This window comes from Leiobunum rupestre, chromosome 8 (genome assembly GCF_980474605.1).
Source record: "Leiobunum rupestre chromosome 8, qqLeiRupe1.1.hap1, whole genome shotgun sequence".
Lineage (NCBI taxonomy): Eukaryota > Metazoa > Arthropoda > Arachnida > Opiliones > Sclerosomatidae > Leiobunum > Leiobunum rupestre.
In genome coordinates this window covers 19,700,021-19,719,403 of record NC_143391.1, presented here as the reverse complement: position 1 = coordinate 19,719,403, position 19,383 = coordinate 19,700,021, and the positions used below count along the sequence as shown (strand labels likewise).

General features: G+C 35.9%; 2 protein-coding genes across 13 annotated transcripts in view; both read left to right on the top strand.

Moving 5' to 3' along the window:
• The first annotated feature begins 112 nt into the window (after positions 1-112).
• On the top strand, positions 113-3,287 carry Cbs (Cystathionine beta-synthase). Of its 2 annotated transcripts, none has more exons than XM_090155717.1 (11): positions 113-271; positions 961-1,108; positions 1,189-1,301; positions 1,365-1,714; positions 1,774-1,935; positions 1,995-2,120; positions 2,177-2,261; positions 2,326-2,644; positions 2,702-2,810; positions 2,881-2,965; positions 3,021-3,287. In XM_090155717.1, exons 2-11 carry the CDS (start codon positions 975-977, stop codon positions 3,146-3,148), a joined length of 1,611 nt encoding a protein of 536 aa, XP_090011843.1. In that variant the 5' UTR covers positions 113-271; positions 961-974; the 3' UTR covers positions 3,149-3,287. The 2 variants fall into 2 exon arrangements, with proteins under 2 accessions (XP_090011843.1, XP_090011842.1); XM_090155716.1 differs by lacking the exon at positions 113-271 and adding an exon at positions 411-735.
• A 124-nt stretch (positions 3,288-3,411) lies between these two features.
• The window catches only part of LOC149932663 (uncharacterized), a 234,450-nt gene continuing 218,478 nt past the window's right edge, over positions 3,412-19,383 (top strand). For 8 of the 11 annotated variants that reach the window (XM_090155711.1, XM_090155715.1, XM_090155713.1 and 5 more), the window contains exon 1: positions 11,293-11,513. Coding sequence is in view for 1 of the 11 variants with exons in the window: in XM_090155710.1 (XP_090011836.1) it covers positions 11,462-11,513 (52 nt within the window). In the remaining 10 variants the exon portion in view is untranslated. The other 3 variants (XM_090155703.1, XM_090155704.1, XM_090155708.1) reach the window with 3 other exon arrangements.

The window sequence follows — 19,383 nt, the reverse complement described above, 5'->3', positions numbered from 1 at the left end:
TAAGCCTTCAGAAGTTCAGACCTGTCTTTTTTTAAATTATAGTCTAGTTTAGCGAATCATGACGTAAAAGGTCGACAGATGGCTGGGACTTCTATGAAGGCTATGTCGTATAATTTTTTATCGTCAAGGCCGAATTACTACTGTTATCTAAATGTTTCACTATTACTCTGGATTGGTATTGGACCTTTTCTTTTTTGAATGTATTGTGGAGGTTCTCTAGCTAATCAGAGAGAAAAGTGAAATTCCTTGTTGCTTCACAAAAAAGAAATTGGTAAGTATGGAATATTTTTAGCACTGGATATTTTGTGATTATTAAAAAATATCAAAGTTAATATTAATAAAAATTCATGGAATATCTATACATAAAGAGCTATTAACCTTCATTTCTTGTTATTATTTCTTGATTGTGGGACTCTTCATTATTAATCCTTGTCTTATGCGTAGTTAAAAACAAATTTTAAGATAGTAATCAGATTTCTTAATTCCTTGCCTTTTTTTTCTTACAAGTCACAAGTTATTAAAAATATCCCATATCTATCATTGACAAAATTATGTATTTGGTGCAATATATTATTTGCAAACTTTTAAAGGTAGTTCACATTTACGCGTTAATTTTAATTGCACTCATAAGTATGAGCAACATGCCATTTGGTTATAAATTAATTAATTTACTATATCATATTTGGAAAAGAATAAGCCACTTCTTTAACATGGAGGATGTAAAGGTTTCGAATGGTAAGTCTGATGGGAATGAGTAGTTGAAACATTTTATCTGGCTAATTTATCTGGGTGAAGGCTAGCTGATAGAGATGCTAAATTTATTTGAAAAACCACTCGTGATTTAAATTATTTTAAAAAAACAGAAGATATTGTTTATGGATTTAGTGTATGGCTTTGCATGAGTTTGCAATTTAAGAAGATTAGAAATTTCTAGTTGCTTATAACTTTTAATGGATTTAGTCCAGATAGAAGACATGACTCCAGTTCCTGGTAGAATGAGACAACGATCGACTTCGTTAAATGAATTTATTCGCCCTGATTTACCTAGCAAGTGTACGTGGCATGCAGATGCTAATACAGAGGATTCACCTCATCATAATGGCAAAAGGTACCTTAACTTTCTATTACTTTTCTGTACGTATATTTCCTAGAATGCTATTGATTGATAGTTAGTTATTTATTTTAAAGCTCTAAGGATTCCATTCCAAAGATTTTACCAAATGTTTTACATTACATTGGAAATACTCCGCTTATTAGACTTAATAAAATTCCAAAAGAATACGGGCTCAAATGCGAATTATGTAAGGATAGCTTGAATTATTACATGTTTTGTGCTATAGTGAAAATAATGAGGTAATTTTCAGTTGTGAAATGCGAATTTTTCAACCCTGGTGGCAGTGTTAAAGACAGAATTGGTTTGAGGATGGTTGAAGAAGCTGAAAGAGAAGGAAAATTAAAACCCTGCTCAGTAATCATTGAACCAACTTCTGGAAATACGGGAATTGGTTTGGCTTTGGCAGCCGCTGTAAAAGGATATCGCTGCATAATAGTCATGCCTGAGAAAATGAGTAATGAGAAAGTGGATGTGTTGAGAGCTTTGGGAGCCGAAATAGTGAGAACTCCAACGAGTGCCCGCTTTGATTCTCCAGAATCTCATATATCAGTTTCACAACTTTTGTGCAACGAAATTCCTAATGCTGTCATTCTTGATCAGGTATAACATCGTTAAATGTTATTCGAAGGTTCAAGTATTCAAATAATGTCTTTTCATAGTACCGCAATCCTGGAAATCCCTTGGCCCATTATGACACTACTGCGGAAGAGATTTTAGATCAGTGTGATGAAAATATTGACATGATTGTCCTTGGTGCTGGAACTGGTGGAACTGTTACTGGAATTGGTCGTAAAATCAAAGAAAGACTGCCTGATTGCCAGGTGACTATTTAGCTATTCCAGTTTATAGCATTTTTGTAAATTTTCTAAAATACCCATAGATTGTTGGTGTGGATCCATTGGGCTCTATTTTGGCTTCTCCTGACTCTCTAAATGAAACTGATACAACTTTTTATGAAGTTGAGGGCATTGGTTACGATTTCATCCCAACGGTTCTTGATAGATCCGTAAGATTAACATCATATTTCAGTTGAATTTATTTCAAATATTTATTTAATTTCAGGTTGTTGATCATTGGATTAAAAGTAATGACAAAGATTCTCTCCTAATGGCTAGGAAACTTATCAGTGATGAAGGATTGCTTTGCGGTAATTTTTATTATTTCATTTATTAATGTCTCACTACTTTTTAAATTTATGAAAAAATTAACAGGTGCAAGTAGTGGAACTGCAGTAGCGGCTGCGGTACAAGCAGCGGGACATTTGAAAGAAGGGCAAAGATGTGTTGTGCTTTTACCCGATGGAGTTAGAAACTATATGACTAAGTTTCTGAGTGACACTTGGATGGTGGAGAGGGATTTTATCAATTTGGATTTAGAGATGAAAGAGAAACATTGGTGGTGGGACCTGAAAGTTAGTTCCTTAGAGCTACCCGGACCAGTAACTGTTTTGCCACACATGTGCGTTCAAGATGCCATTGATATTATGAATAAGGAATCCTATGATCAGTTGCCTGTTGTAGATGAAACTGGGTAAGATAAATCGTTTGTTCTGTTCCATCGAAATATTTTATACGTTTTTTTTCTTAGCTTTATCCAAGGTGTGATTACTTTGGGTAGTTTAGTAGCTAAACTCTTGGCTGGTCAAGTGACGGGCTCCGTTCCTGTCTCAAAAATACTCTATACGCAGTTCCACAAAGTATTGGGCTTCCTTATTTTTTGGCCATTATTAACAAACATTTCAAATTCTTCCTTTTTTAAATTTGTAGATAACTTTGGAAACAACATTGGGCAAGTTTTCTCGGATTTTAAATAAAGGTCATTTTGCTCTCGTAGTGCATGACCAGAAACAATGTGAGTTAAAACAAGGTTAACAATTTTTGCCATCTGATTTAATTTTTTTTTTCAGTTTCTAGTAAAGATACGGTGGAAACCAAGCAGATTGTTATAGGTGTTGCGACACCCATTGATCTTCTCAATTATATTACAACTTACGAACAACAGCACCAAAAAAGTGCACCCAAAAATGTTAAATAATCGCTTTTATTGTTTTTCAAAATGTTTTAGATCGTTTTTAAAAGTTAATTATCACTGTGTGTACAGCACTTGAAAGGATATTTCCGTTGTTAAAAATTTAATTTTTAAATATAAATTTGACGTTGTCGGCTATTTTTGAGATGGCGCCACTTATTTTTCTTAAACTATTCCGTAGATGTCACTACGGTCGTAGTGAATAATACTTTTTTTAGGGCAAAAATATCATTGGTTGTTGGGATTCCTTTCTGCAGCGTAATTGGTTGATTCTTTTTTACTTCCGGTTTCGATGAGTTTACTTCCGTTGTATTGAAAAGTTTTCAAGATGGCCGTTGCATCGAGCGTACGAGACCCGGGCTGTGGAACAGGTAAGCTTGTAATTTTTTTTACATATTCATAGTGATCTTTAGCATAATATATGCACTTAGCCACGCGGTATGGTTGAAAGCGCATTTTTTGCACGCTCTCTTACGACTGACACCCTAATTTGGCCCTTTGTAAACGTGAAAAGGCACGAAGCCATGTGATGAAATTTTTGCAAAGTAACGGTCAGTTGTAACGTCCGATACTTTCGTGACTAATGTCCCCTGCCGATGTCCGATGAATGTTAATGTCGTGAAACGGTGGACAAGGCTTAGATTTACTCCTATATTATACACAACATCTTTTAAGCCTAGGCTTATGCAAATTTTATCCGGCGATAAGAGCAGTTCTAATAACGCGCTGTTTCTATACGGATAGAAAACTTTTTAGAAGCACTTTTGTTTTAAAGCAGCGAACGCGCAGTTGGGACATGGTGCGTTATTTTTATTACGATCGCAACGCCCATGTGTATGTCATTTCAGCCTAATGTGAAAACCACGTTCTGTCATAGTAATATTGGAGGCTTATTTTTTAATTGTAAACGATATCGAATTATGCAAATTAAGTACTATATGCTAAATTACTTAAATATTTTTAGAAATTCCATGAAACAACGAGAGTAGAGAATAACCCTCCTGTCGAGTCTAGCCCACCGGGCTGTAATGATTGTGATGGAACACGTGATTTTATTTAGCCCATGGCCTTGGACGTAATGCTTTTTAGCAAATATTTACTAGGCCCCCTCCCCCATTTCATAAATCATGCCCATTTGTTTCGTCTTTTAGAATTAAAGTAAACAAAACTCGATAAAAACCACTTAATTACGTATAATATGCAAATAAACTTTTGTATGGGTAGAACAAATTAATTTATTTTAGTTGATAAATTTTCGCTTAAATTGAAAAAGAAACTTATATAATGTTATAATGAAACCTTTACAAATCAAATATAACTTCCTGCGCCTTATTTTTTTGTCAGAAAGTCATTGTAAAGCGAAATTGCCTTTTAGAGTCAGAAAAGGAAGCCGAATAATTTAGTATACTTTTTTTGGCGCTTAAAACGGTTTTCCTTCGTTATATTTTTTAGGTTTGGCGCGTACGGCGGGGCGAAGACTTGAAAGAGAATGGCTTGTTTTATTTTATCGCCCGCCATTTTTTGTCTCTCCTGTCTTTCCAGTCGATTATCGCCTCTTTTGGAATTCAAGAAGAATTCCAATTCGGCAATCGTTTATGTATTAAATAGGGGGGGGATTCTGCCTCTGGCCCTCAAACCGATTTCCAGGGAAATATCGGATCACAACTCTCGTAACCCCCCTCCTCTTTCTCCCCCCGCTCGTTTCGTCCGGCAGAATGGGGGGCATAAGCGGGGTAGAACCCCTCGCTTAAAGCGTTTATATTTGCAATTGAAACGTTTTATCTCCATAAGTTTCTGACGTCTCCAATCGTTTCTACATTATAAAAGTTTCTTCTTTTGGTGTCCCAAGAATGTGTTTCTCTGGTTCCGTTAATGCGGACACCCTAGCTCCCTGGCCTCCCCTCTTCAATCTCCCCCTTCGAATAAAAGGAAGAGGGGGGAACCCATCCCGAAAAATATCAAAATGCGATTGCACGATTTTGGGCAAATTTATTCCGTTATTATCCGTTTACCATGATTTCGGTGAAAGTTTCGTGGGTAATTCGAATGTTTTTCTTTTAGCGTAGGGCTTGTTTTTTTTCGGGGGGGGGGGGGGGAGAGGTTTGGACCGAATGTGGTTTTGGCGTCGTAAACTTTTCACGCCGTCAAGTTTATTGTATTTCGAAATGACCATTGTGATAAGCCATGCCATTTCTTATCGGAATAGATATGGTATTTCACAAACCTGCCTTAAGCAGTAGCGTTAAAAGATTTGTCTATAAAAGGTAGTTTAAGCAAACAGAGCTAGCTAAAATAAGTAAAACTATACGAATTATTGCGTAATAAATTTGTATATTATAAAAAGGTTTTTATTTGAATGCAATTGTTATTTACGTCATAATTTGTCTGCAATCACAGGTTGTGTGTGGAGTTTAAAAAATGGGTTAGTGCGTAATTAATCTTATAATTAAATATAATGTTTTATTTTAATAAAATTATTTCTTGGCGGTTAAGTATTTTAAAGTAACCACGTAATGTGAGAGCTATCAAGTTTTAAATAGGTATAATATTAAAATTCGAAATGCTTCGTAATAGTTGATTTTATAAAATAAAAAGTGGTCTTGCCCAACTTGTTAAAATGTGGCTCTTACGTCACAAGACCCAGCTTTATTAGTGTATTCCTCGCACGAGCGATTTGCACGCGCTCTAGAAAAAGCTATATTCCTCGCGACTGTAGCGCGCGCTAGTAGGCTTGTCAAAGTAAGAGACTGTGACGTCAGAGCAACATTTCAACAAGAAGGCCACGTTAGTTTGTAAAGCCTTTGCAGAATAGTTCTTTTTATAAACTATTTAGCCTCGATTTCAGCGCAGAAAAATTGTATTAAGTTAACAATTTATTAATCCGAAAAAGAACGAGACCCTTAACCGGCCAAGGCTTAAATTAAAATTTAACGTTGACTGTCAAATAATCCAAACTGGCGCTTAGGTAGATCTCAAGTGTTAACTATACTAATTAAAAGATTTTTGAAAAATTGTGATTTTATAGGTTTTGATCGCTCCACTTGTTACATTTCAGCCATCTTGAAAAATGGCAGTTGAAAAAATGAATTAAATCGAGTTTACATTACAGGTTGCTATTATGTAGAGTGTAGTATGTCGCCTAAAACAAGTTACGTCATTAACCTTCTATGGCTCTTTGACGTAGAACAAATTAGAAGCTCTTTATCGGGAAAGCGCGCAAAATTACTGAGAAACTAGAAATAATAGTGGTTTTTATAAACCGTGTGGAAAGCAAAGAATAAGTTCAAATTTCCATTTATACGTGAAATTGATTATTTCCGCCATCTTGGAAAATGGCGGCCAAAGTTAACAAAGTTCCAGTTAACTGTAGTTATATTTCACCAAGGGAGGGGTCTATGGTCTCCATGGAAACCGGGAGGGGAGATCAAAAATTCAAGCCATTCCGCGCGAAGCTACTAAATAGGTAGTCATTTTGTTGGCAATCTCGTCGAAGCGGCAAAACGTACGAAAATTAGATTTATGCATTAAAATTTTAAATAAAACCAGGGTTATTTAAATAAAATTATTATTCATTTGAAAATACTCAAAATCCGCAATCAGACGATTGGAGCTGTTAACCCTCGCGTTTTACTAAGAAATCTCCACCAGCAAAATGGCGGCATTGCTCAAATTACATATTTATTCTTGGTGCATATATCTATACTTGATTGATGACGTAGGGCTCAAAATGTAGCTTAAAGAAAATCACATAATTAATCTATTATATATATATATATATATATATATATATCCTAGGATATTTGTCGTGTAACGCTTGGTAGGTAAGATTATTTATTTATAAACGTTAGGAAACATACTTAATTAGTGGTGAGGAGGATCAAGTGGTTAGCACTTGCGCCTCGCAGCAAGAGGAGCCAGGTTCGATCCCAGCTTGTGGCACTTAGTTAAAACTCTGAGCGACACATTCGGGGTTGAGTTTTTAAGTTCTCTTCTCAGTGGTTAAAGGGATGTTCTCTTATGGTGCACTCGGGAATAAATTATGGAAATATTTATTTCAACATTCTTGCTGTACAGTGTATCCCAAAGTTAGCCCACATTTCCTAGTGTTTTCTCTTGTAGTACTGTCCCACTAACGCGAATAGTTGGTTTTCACTAAATTTCTAGGTAATTATTGCCAAGGCGTATCGTTTATATTAATTTAATGTATGTTAATTAAATTATGGAAATATTTATTTCAATATTCTTGCTGTACAGTGTATCCCAAAGTTAGCCCATATTTCCTAGTGTTTTCTCTTGTAGTACTGTCCCACTAACGCGAATAGTTGGTTTTCACTAAATTTCTAGGTAATTATTGCCAAGGCGTATCGTTTATATTAATTTAATGTATGTTAATAATACTGTAAGTAACTGAAATTGGTATGAAATAAAAGTTTACTACTTTAATTTGTCGTTCGCTAACGAGGGGCAGGTAACTTCCTTGATTAACGACGCACCCCTCGAAAGATTAAATCTGATTTAATCGTGATTATTTTTATCAAATTCAATTTAATAAAGATTATATTGATTAAATCACGTTTAATCATGATTAGAATGTTTAAATATGATTTAATCGTTATTAAATGATTAAAATGATTAAATCCTGATTGAAACGATTAAGTCGTGATAAGTATGCTTAAATCGCAATTAAAAATTAGATTGAGAATCAGAATGATTATATTGGTGATTGGACTGATTATAATTGTAAAATCTCAATTCGACCGATTATATTGATTAAATCGTTAATAAAATTATTAAATATAATTAAAATGATTACATCTGATTAAAATGATTAGATCATGATTAGAATGATTACATCTTTTTTAAATCGGGATTAGATTGATTAAATCGTGATTAGATTTTCTAATTTCAGGGTTCGAATTTATAAAACCCACCCAAAAAACCCACGGGTTATTTTGGGTTGGACCCACCTTAAAAAACCCACAATAAAGCCCACTTAAAAAAACCCACCTTAAATAGTTTCAAACATGACGAAAAAAGTTTAAATTTATTGTTTAATAATTAAACTATATTAAACTATATTAAAGAATTAAAAAAATTAAACTTTAATTCTTTAAATTCTATAATAATACAAAAATATTGCTTTTTTATAAAACGTATTTACACAAAATACATTACCAGTGTTTTGGTAAACACTAATCTAACAGTAGCAAGTTAACAGTGTTAACTAAACAGTAAGTTTTAAACTTCTGCAACTTTCAATAAATATTTAGCAGAACATGGAGCAGACGATACTTTACGTCTACGAAAGATAAGAATAAGAGCGATAAATAAGTAGTGCTAAATTGAAAATAAAAAATAAAAATGAAGTAAATCATCGATTTAGGGTATCATGTTAGGTAAAAAACCCAATAAAACCCAAAAAAGCCCAATGGGCTGGGTGTTTTTAAAAAAACCCGGGTTTTTTTAAACCCTGTCTAATTTTGATCAGAGCTAACATCTCCCAGTGCGCCACCGCCCTTCTGGGTTACAAGAGCCGGACCAGTTATTGCACACTCTAACCAATTTAGGGCCGCCATAAAAAGTCAGGGGAAATCTCTTAAAATGGTCGGAAAACCAGGGAATAGTCAGGGAATTTGAATCAACATTTTTTGTGGCAACCCTGTTGACCGCCATATTCCAAGGTGGCGTCAATAAAAATTTTGACTTGAGTTTTATTGCGTTTTACGGGGTTTAGAGAAACGTAGAAATCTCAGAAACGTCGTATTAGCCTTAGTTTCCGGGCTGATTACGAGCTTCCGGTTTGTTCAATGTCAAAAGAATTGTCGTAGATAAATTATGCAACTTGGTTCCAGCTAAATTTGAGGCTCTGCATCGAAGTAGAACTGGTGGTAGCTGATTTTGGAGGCCATATTCTTAGTTGGCGGAAATTACAGGAAACGGAAGAAGGTGAAAGACCTCAAACATTTATAAAATCACAAATTTTTAGAAATCTTTTAATTTGTTTAGAGTTAAATGAAATTTTGGTCTAATAATACTACAGAGCAGCTACTAGCAATGTGGAATTTCAAAATACAATAAAACCTTAAACAAACTAAAAAAACGAGTAGTTGAAGTTAAATAATATATCTCATATTAGATTTCCCAAAGCCCATGAAATACCGAAGAATTTTGGTGGCCCTCTGAAAATACCCCATTGACGACCCCTGGGGTCGGGGAGGTATCCCCCGATAACGTTGACCAGTTGGAAAAATTTTGACAACCTTTTTTCATGCATCCCTTATTTCAAAAATATTTCATAAACTGACTCGGAAAAAAATAGAATAGAGTTGGTAATATCACTGTTTTTGACCTCCTTCGCAAGTCTTCCAGCGATCCTACAATTCCTATATTTTCCTATAAATCTGAAATGGTCCTATAAAATCCTATAATTCCTATTTTTAACATATATTTCATATATTTTTAGTGTATTCGGTTAAAACCCAATTTATACAATTTGAAAAGACTTACACAGCAACAAGAAATATACTTTATTGTAATTTATAAAATTGAAATCGTGAAGGAGTGGATCTTTTTTGATCTGTCTTCCTTTGTTACGACTCCTTTTAAATACACGCTACAAAACTTACGCATTTCTATATTTTAACTCTATAAAATTTCTTAAAATTGGTAAATTAGTCTTATAATTATCTTATAATTTTGAAATTTTCGCTTATTAGTTTGAAATTTTCTCCTGTAAGTATCCTATAATTGAAATTTTGTGCGATAATTATCATAATCAATAAAAACTATTATTTTACTAAAATATTCATATTGTAATTTTTTTTTAAAACCCAAAAAAATCTGGATTTTTTCAAGTGGCTATAACCGGTTTTAACCAGGTGGCTATAACCGGTATGGCTGGTTCTATGCCAACTCTGACTGTTCCATACAGTATTTAATTTTGGATTAAGGATTCCATTTCGCCTAAAAATATCGAAATATTGTCATACGGTAACGACTTTGTGAATTTTACTTATATTCTAGGATTGTTATAGTAATCGTTTCCACTCGCTTGAGGCGCCATCTCTTGAGGCGATTGAGAAATGCTTCGGTTTTTTTTTATTCCCAAAATGGCGACTTAATATGCCCCTAAAGAGAAAAAGGAAAACTAATGTACATTCAGGCTAAAAACGGTGGTAGTTAGATTAAAAACGCAAGGACAAAGTGGCAGGTGTCACACTTATTGTTAGTATGTTACTTAAGTTTTATGGGGTCGTTCATAAATGACGTAGGGTCGGTTAAATGTTACGAAACTTATTTTTATACCGGAACCTACGTCATGAATGATTTTAACATACAGTCGAAATTTAGTACCGGGTTTTCTCATTTAAAATAGGATGATTAATTTTCTAGAATTAAATAAGAAATAAATAGGCTTAATTTTTTAAGAAATTAAAATAATTTGAAGGTTTATGTTGCTATTGTTATTTAGGGGTTGATTATTTGTTACGTAATTTTGGGGTGGGAAGTCTTTAGTAATAGGACCAATTAATCACTGTTACATCTCCGGTATCTAAAAAAGCGTGAATTTTATTCCTAAAATTCCAAAAATCAGTCGTTCTAAAAATTAACCTCCAAATTAAAGAAGGTCGATTTGTGAAGCTAGATATCTAGATAGAAAATCTGTGGATAAAACGCGTATTCCTAAATAAGTTTGGGGTCATGAAAATCAAATCGTATCAATTTCGACCTGAATAATAATAATAGCGGCACATCCCCCCAGTTTCGTCCTTTTTTCACACTGGATTCCGCGTGTGCAAGTTCTTAACGCTAATCGCAATTTTTTTCCCTCTCCCTCGTAGACTAAGAATGATAGCGGCGCTTTTTTGCGCATTTACATTTCTAGCTAGTATAATTTATTATAACCGCGCCTGTATTGCGATGAACTAAAAAAAAATGACGCTGAGTACAAAGTGCGCATTGGGGGAAAAACTGATAGGGATGTTCTAGCCTCTACCCCAGCGTCTCTACGAAAAAAAAATCGTGTCCCTCGTAATTTTATCAAACAGCGTATTAGAGAAAAAAAATACAGTCAAATTAATTCGCGTATATATATTCATTTCGAGCGTTTTTATTCTAAACCCAGATCGTCGACGGTTTCAAATGTAATCGCTTTTCCTCAAATTTTATTTCAAGGAATGCGCTAATTTTTCGTCCTCTTGGTCAGTCGGGATGGTGGTTTTGATGGAGAACTTCCTATTGGACAAGGACTGAAGGTGATTCTGGCGATAATAATTTGCGTATGTCAAGGACGGCGAATTAACGGATTCCTCACTCCTTATGGCGTCTGCCCACGTGCTCACCCTCGTTCTGTGCCGAGCGTCACTTCGAGGTAGGACCACCCCTTTTTCCGTTACACCTTTTTTTAGGTTATTGGCCATGGTCTGATCCGAATTGATAACTAATTTAAACTGTGGTTGGTTTTTTAACCAATGGTTACATGACCCGTCTTTGTTCCACGTTTTGGGGTTATTGGCCATGATCTGAACCGAATTGATAAGTAATTTAAATTGTGGTTGGTTTTTTTAACCAATGGTTACATGACCCCTCTTTGTTCCACGTTTTGGGGTTATTGGTCATGATCTGATCCGAATTGATAACTAATTTAAATTGTGGTTGGTTTTTTAACCAATGGTTACATGGCCCCTTTTTGTTCCACGTTTTGGGGTTATTGGCCATGCTCTGAACCGAATTGATCAACTAATTTAAACTGTGGTTGGTTTTTTAACCAATGGTTACATGACCCCTCTTTGTTCCACGTTTTGGGGTTATTGGTAATGCTCTGATCCGAATTGATAACTAATTTAAATTGTGGTTGGTTTTTTAACCAATGGTTACATGACCCCTCTTTGTTCCACGTTTTGGGGTTATTGGCCATGCTCTGAACCGAATTGATCAACTAATTTAAACTGTGGTTGGTTTTTTAACCAATGGTTACATGACCCCTCTTTGTTCCACGTTTTGGGGTTATTGGTCATGCTCTGATCCGAATTGATAACTAATTTAAATTGTGGTTGGTTTTTTAACCAATGGTTACATGACCCCTCTTTGTTCCACGTTTTGGGGTTATTGGCCATGCTCTGAACCGAATTGATCAACTAATTTAAACTGTGGTTGGTTTTTTAACCAATGGTTACATGACCCCTCTTTGTTCCACGTTTTGGGGTTATTGGTCATGATCTGATCCGAATTGATAACTAATTTAAATTGTGGTTGGTTTTTTAACCAATGGTTACATGGCCCCTTTTTGTTCCACGTTTTGGGGTTATTGGCCATGATCTGAACCGAATTGATCAACTAATTTAAATTGTGGTTGGTTTTTTAACCAATGGTTACATGACCCCTCTTTGTTCCACGTTTTGGGGTTATTGGCCATGCTCTGAACCGAATTGATCAACTAATTTAAACTGTGGTTGGTTTTTTAACCAATGGTTACATGACCCCTCTTTGTTCCACGTTTTTGGGTTATTGGCCATGATCTGAACCGAATTGATCAACTAATTTAAACTGTGGTTGGTTTTTTAACCAATGGTTACATGACCCCTCTTTGTTCCACGTTTTGGGGTTATTGGCCATGCTCTGATCCGAATTGATAACTAATTTAAATTGTGGTTGGTTTTTTAACCAATGGTTACATGACCCCTCTTTGTTCCACGTTTTGGGGTTATTGGCCATGATCTGAACCGAATTGATCAACTAATTTAAATTGTGGCCTAAAAGTCTTTTTAGACTTGGCCCTTTAAGAAAATGTAAATACAAAAGGTGCTATGTCAAATAAAATTATTATTATTATTAAAAAAAAAAAAAATATTGGTTTTTTAACCAATGGTCACATGACCCCATCTTTGTTCCACGTTTTGGGGTTATTGGCCATGCTCTGATCCGAATTGATAACTAATTTAAATTGTGGTTGGTTTTTTAACCAATGGTTACATGACCCTTCTTACTTACAATATTTCCAAATAAGTTTTATTTTTAACCGTTTTCCCCGAGGGGTCGGACATTTGCCTGTTTTGTGTACGGGATTTTGGATTTTTTAAAAATACAGGATTTTTTTATTGTGGATTTGTCATACTTATGGGAGCAAAATTCTGGGATTTGTGGATTTTTTTCCAAATTTTGTACGGGATTTTTGCCAAATGACCGACCCCTCGGTTTTCCCTTTAAAAATTAGTTAACCCCGTATTGTCTTCGAAAACCCTTGTAATCGACATGATCTCCATCTGAAACGCGAGCGAAAGCATTGTTCCCGAAACCAAAAACCTATTTAGCAATCAAACTCGATGCTCACGGGTTACCCACAACGAGAATCTTTAACGGTTGTTTGTCAGTCGTCAAGAATTTGGATGTCGAAGTTGCGCAAAGAATCCGCGTTTGGATTATCAGCTCTTAAACGACCTTGCCTTTCATTTGCAAAAAATTAACCAATAAAATAAAAATTTTGTCCCCAAAAACGAATATTCCGTCGAGATAAAATTGACTTCTCTTTTTATTCCACTCTGACATTTTACTCCTACTTAGATAAACAATTAATGCATATTGGAGGGCATTAAACACGTGTGAAGTAAACGACGCGCTGATAAATGGATGCCTTATATTTTTATCCGGTGAAATAACGCGCAAAAAAAGGCCGATTTGCTTAGAAAGATAAATAAGGTCACGAAAAAACTATTTTTTTCTAGGACGAGAAAGTGTAGATGCGCGCTAAATAGTAAAATATATGTATACATGCACGGACGACACATACTCGGAGCCTTGTCTCAACTTAATGTTGAAAAAACTACCAACGACGGGCGACCCAATTTTGCATGACGACTATTAATGGTTGAGGATGGAAATTTAGATGTTTTTTTTTGGTGTGTGTTTTCGGTAGTTAACCCGAGTTCTCGCAGCTGCTGTATAGCCTACCATCTGAAAATCTAGTTTTTACATTGCATAGCGGGTTGTTTTTTGTAATCGTGCATTGACAGAGTTGCGCGTCGATAATTTCGGTCTAATTTTGGGAACGTTCGATATTTTCCAAATACTATATAGTTCAGCTTTCGCGTACGATAATGTACGATAATTTTTAAATTAACTGAAAACCAGTTAAAACTGACTTTTAAATTTAGTTTTCAATCGGTCGCACTTTTAAGTGTTAATTAAAAATTTATTTCAAAAGTTTAAAGTTCACCCAAAATTAAAATTCTTACGTCACAAGACCCAGCTTTTTATTAGTATATTCTTCGCAAGGGCGACTTGCACGCGCGCTCGTAGACTGGTAAAAGTTGGAGACGGACGTAAGAGCAACATTTAAGCAACCGTGTTTTTCATCTAGTTTTTTCGTGATATTCGTTCCAAAACAGTTCCGTCGAGTGCGGGCCTGGGCACCGAAAAATATTAATTTCTGGTTCCAAAAGAGCCGCGTTTAAGGCAACAAATAAGCCCAAAATATATCAAGCGCCAAAACGGCAAATTTGAATATTTTGTTTATAAAAATACAAATTTTAAACTATTTTTTACCAATATGTTAACCTTCAGGGCCTCCAGAGGTCCTATAATTCCTATATAGTCCTATATTTTCAAAAATGCCCTATAACATCCTATATGTTTAGCAAAAAAAAAAGAGTTCTATAAAATCCTATAATTTTGATATTTTGCCCATTTCAAATCCAACCACGCAGTGAAATTGCTAGATTTAGCTATAGGATAAATTCCTATACGAAGTCATTCTAGTCTATACTTTTGTTATTGTTAACATGGTTAGCTACTAGTATATTTTGTGATAAAATGGTTAAATAGTTTCTATTTTTTAAGTGAAAATCAAAGATTTTTTCCCCAAAATATAGATTTTGTTTTTAAATGCACAAAGTTAGTAAATTAAATAGCATATATAGTCCTATAAAATCCTATAATTTTGTAAAAATAGTCCTATTAAGTCCTATATTTTTAGAAATATAATCCTATTTTTCCTATAAAACAGTTGAAGATTTGAGTGGGGGCCCTGAACCTTCGAAATGAGATTAACCAGTTTAAATTTGAATTGGTGAAAGAGTGTAGGCTTGTATTCTGGAGAGTAAATTTTGGTGGTGAATATATTTGACTGCGAGAAAGGAGGCAAGTGAAGGGAGCGTTTATTGCTAATACAATTTGGCAGCCCTTAACTGGGCCCCACTCTTTTGGCAACGTAGAATGAAACTAGCGTAACCGCTTGATGTACGACTTTCGTCGATTCGGAGGCGGGTGGCGCGGAAGACAAGAGGGCCAATTCGGGGGAGCCGAAATTAAGAGAACAGGACCACTAAAACATTATACTAAATAGCGGGCCGGATTGAAATATTTTTGCTTCGCTGGTTCTACAAAATGCCTGTCCAACAGGTTTTCACCCGAAAATTATGGTTAGTTTCAACTTCTTGTTTTTCTCTCGGCGTTATCTAATGAAAATGTCGCTTTTAAGGGTGATGTAAATTATGTATGGTTAAACGTTACGTTTACTATCTAAACTATTGTACTTGGCGTGCTGAACTTATCAATCACCGCTTATGCGGGGTTTTTTTTTGATAAACGAGAACTATGTAATTTTTATATTTCACCATCGAGACTTCACCCCCTCCCCTTCCGAAGATAGTTCATTTGTCACGAACTAGATGGCGCCAGCTTCCCGTGAACTCGGCGTTACTGGATACTTCCCTAGAAGATGCTTAGCGGCGGTGGATGTCGAAATTTACAGATACGGATGGAAATAGACCTACAAAGCCGGGAAATATTGGGAAATTTTAAAGTTGGCCTACAAAGTCGGGGAATTTTAAAGTTGGCCTACGAAGTCGGGGAAATTGTAAATTGGCCTACGAAGTCGGGGAAATTGTAAATTGGCCTACGAAGTCGGGGAAATTGTAAATTGGCCTACGAAGTCGGGGAAATTGTAAATTGGCCTACGAAGTCGGGGAAATTGTAAATTGGCCTACAAAGTCGGGGAAATATCGGGGAAATTGTAAATTGGCCTACAAAGTGGGGAAAATATCGGAATTTGTAAATTGGCCTACAAAGTGGGGGAAATATCGGGGAATTTGTAAATTGGCCTACAAAGTGGGGGAAATATCGGGGAATTTGTAAATTGGCTTACAAAGTGGGGGAAATATCGGGGAATTTGTAAATTGGCCTACAAAGTGGGGGAAATATCGGGGAATTTGTAAATTGGCCTACAAAGTGGGGGAAATATCGGGGAATTTGTAAATTGGCCTCCAAAGTCGGTGAAATATCGGGGAATTTGTAAATTGGCCTACAAAGTGGGGGAAATTGTAAATTGGCCTACGAAGTCGGGGAAATTGTAAAGTTGCCTACAAAGTCGGGGAAATTGTAAATTTGCCTACAAAGTCGGGGAAATTGTAAATTGGCCTACAAAGTCGGGGAAATATCGGGGAAATTGTAAATTGGCCTACAAAGTCGGGGAAATATCGGGGAAATTGTAAATTGGCCTACAAAGTGGGGAAAATATCGGAATTTGTAAATTGGCCTACAAAGTGGGGGAAATATCGGGGAATTTGTAAATTGGCCTACAAAGTGGGGGAAATATCGGGGAATTTGTAAATTGGCCTACAAAGTGGGGGAAATATCGGGGAATTTGTAAATTGGCCTACAAAGTGGGGGAAATATCGGGGAATTTGTAAATTGGCCTACATAGTTGGGGAAATATCGGGGAATTTGTAAATTGGCCTACAAAGTGGGGGAAATATCGGGGAATTTGTAAATTGGCCTCCAAAGTCGGTGAAATATCGGGGAATTTGTAAATTGGCCTACAAAGTGGGGGAAATATCGGGGAATTTGTAAATTGGCCTACAAAGTGGGGGAAATATCGGGGAATTTGTAAATTGGCCTACAAAGTCGGGGAAATATTGGCGAATTTGTAAATTGGCCTACAAAGTGGGGGAAATATCGGGGAATTTGTAAATTGGCCTACAAAGTCGGGGAAATTGTAAATTGGCCTACAAAGTCGGGGAAATATCGGGGAATTGTAAGTTGGCCTACAAAGTCGGGGAAATATGAGGGAATTTTAAGAATTTGAGAAAAGTAAGGAAATTTCAATTTTAACCTGAAAAGTCACCTACACTAAAATAAAAATATTAATAAAAAGTAAAAAAGATTAAAAGCAAAATATGAAGTGCCAAAATGACCAATTTTGGGCTTAAAAAAGTTCTGAAAAATTAAGGTAATTTAAAACTGAAATTCTTGTGGCCGGTACACTTGGAAAACTGGTATATTTCATCTTTTCACTTCATTGTAGCGTAGGCGCACTGGAATATTCATGGATAAGCCTGGTTTTAATATGAAAAGGTTTTAGGAAGAGATGAGGAGGAGTAGAAGAGAAGACGGCTAGTAGAGAAATAGCCCCCGAAGATAAAACTCAGTTAAGGCAATATATGCAACTGGGCCGGCGTTAGAATCCGGAGGATTTTTTATCCTTTCTTTCTGGGCTCGGGAGTGACCTTTTTCCCTCGGATGGAAATGAAATATGGCCATTCCGGGCACTTTCCGCGAGTCCGCTCCTAATGTAAATCGCCCGCGATACTCGCCGTTATATTGCCAAATGAGAGCCAAATAAATGTTCGGGTCGAAGGCGACGAGCCTTTACCCTCTTCCCGCCTTTAACGCTAGTATCTTGTAAGGTCGACCTCGAGTACTTGGAATAAGACAGAAGAACGGCCTTCCGCCCCTATCGCGGTCCTCTTCGCATTTGGAATATCCAAGCGCGGAAAGGTACAACACCACCACCACTGCCACCTCTCCCCGCCGCCCTCTCTCCTTGTACATATTCAGTTTCGGGGTGCCCCCTTATAGGGCCATATTTCACCCCTGCCAACGCTGCATGCCCGAAATTGGGATGTTCTCCCCCGCAGACGAGTAGGCTGCTGTTTCGGCTCGCCCGTTTTAGCCGCTTTTCGGGGCTGTTTTCACCCGAAAGTTTCCCATCTTCACCCTCATTTGCCTGTGACTTTCAGATAAACCATACATTTTTAGTGGCATTCTCAGGGCCCCCAGAGTTCCTATAACTCCTATAAAATCCTCAATTTTCAAAAATGTCCTATAAAATCCTCAATTTTTAAAAATGTCCTATAAAATCCTCAATTTTTAAAAATGTCCTATAAAATCCTCAATTTTTTAAAATGTCCTATAAAATCCTCAATTTTTTAAAATGTCCTATAAAATCCTCAATTTTCAAAAATGTCCTATAAAATCCTATATTTATTTCACTAAATATAGATTTTGTTGTTAAATGTATAAAGTTAGTAAATGAAATAGCATATATAGTCCTATAAAATCCTATAATTTTGAAAAAATAGTCCAATAAAGTCCTATGTTTTTATAATTATAATCCTATTTTTCCTATGTAATATTGAAGATTTGAGTGGAGGCCCTGTATTCACCATTTACAATTTCGCTTCATTATCGAAAATCGTCGCGTTAGGAAATAATTTAACTTATCAAAGGTTCTCATAGTATACCTGGGAAAGATTAAAATTCCTTGGAATTTTTTTAAATTGTTATAAAAAAGGAATTTTTTTTTAAATTTGCTCAAACCAGGGTGATTTCCTTTTTAGGTATTCGGTACATAAATGGAATTTATGCGCTACTCGAATTGTAATTACAGTGACTTTTTCTGTCTCGCTCTCTACAGACTCGAGAGCTAGTAATGTAATTTTGCCTGACGACGACGCTGGTAATAGCGTCGAAACGGCTGTAGCAGTTTTTAAATAAATGTTTGTACTATAGTGGTTTTTCTATTTATCAAGTTTATTATGTACAAGATTGTCCTTTAACATATTTAGAAGTCATTGCTTTACAAAAGTATAGGTTAAAATTTAAAAAAATTGACATAGAAAAAGTTGAAGTTAATCTCCAGAAATGGCCATAGAAAACCTGGAAAAGTCGGGGTATTTAAAAATAAACTATTTCTAAAAATAGTCCAAAACATATATAACGTAGTGGTGTGGTGTCGACGTGGAATAGACGCTGTGGTGTGAACGGGTCCCGTGTCTCAATTTGATCTTTGGGTCCGGAGGAGAGAAGAGTCGATTGTGTAAGGCCTGTAATCAATGATACCGTAAAACCGGTAATTCTTTCTCGCCATCTCGCGCTCCTCCGAATTCCCCCTCTTCTTTTTTCCCTATGTATTCGCGAAACGGCCGCCGCTCGATCCATAGTCATGATCTCTCCTTTTTTTACTG

Excerpts from the sequence above, each read along its gene's own strand:
- Cbs (XM_090155716.1), top strand. The coding sequence starts at position 552 with ATGTATTTGGTGCAATATATTATTTGCAAACTTTTAAAGGTAGTTCAC. Across the intron at positions 1,715-1,773 it reads ATGCTGTCATTCTTGATCAG|TACCGCAATCCTGGAAATCC; the intron begins GTATAACATCGT and ends GTCTTTTCATAG. Across the intron at positions 1,936-1,994 it reads AAAGACTGCCTGATTGCCAG|ATTGTTGGTGTGGATCCATT; the intron begins GTGACTATTTAG and ends AAATACCCATAG.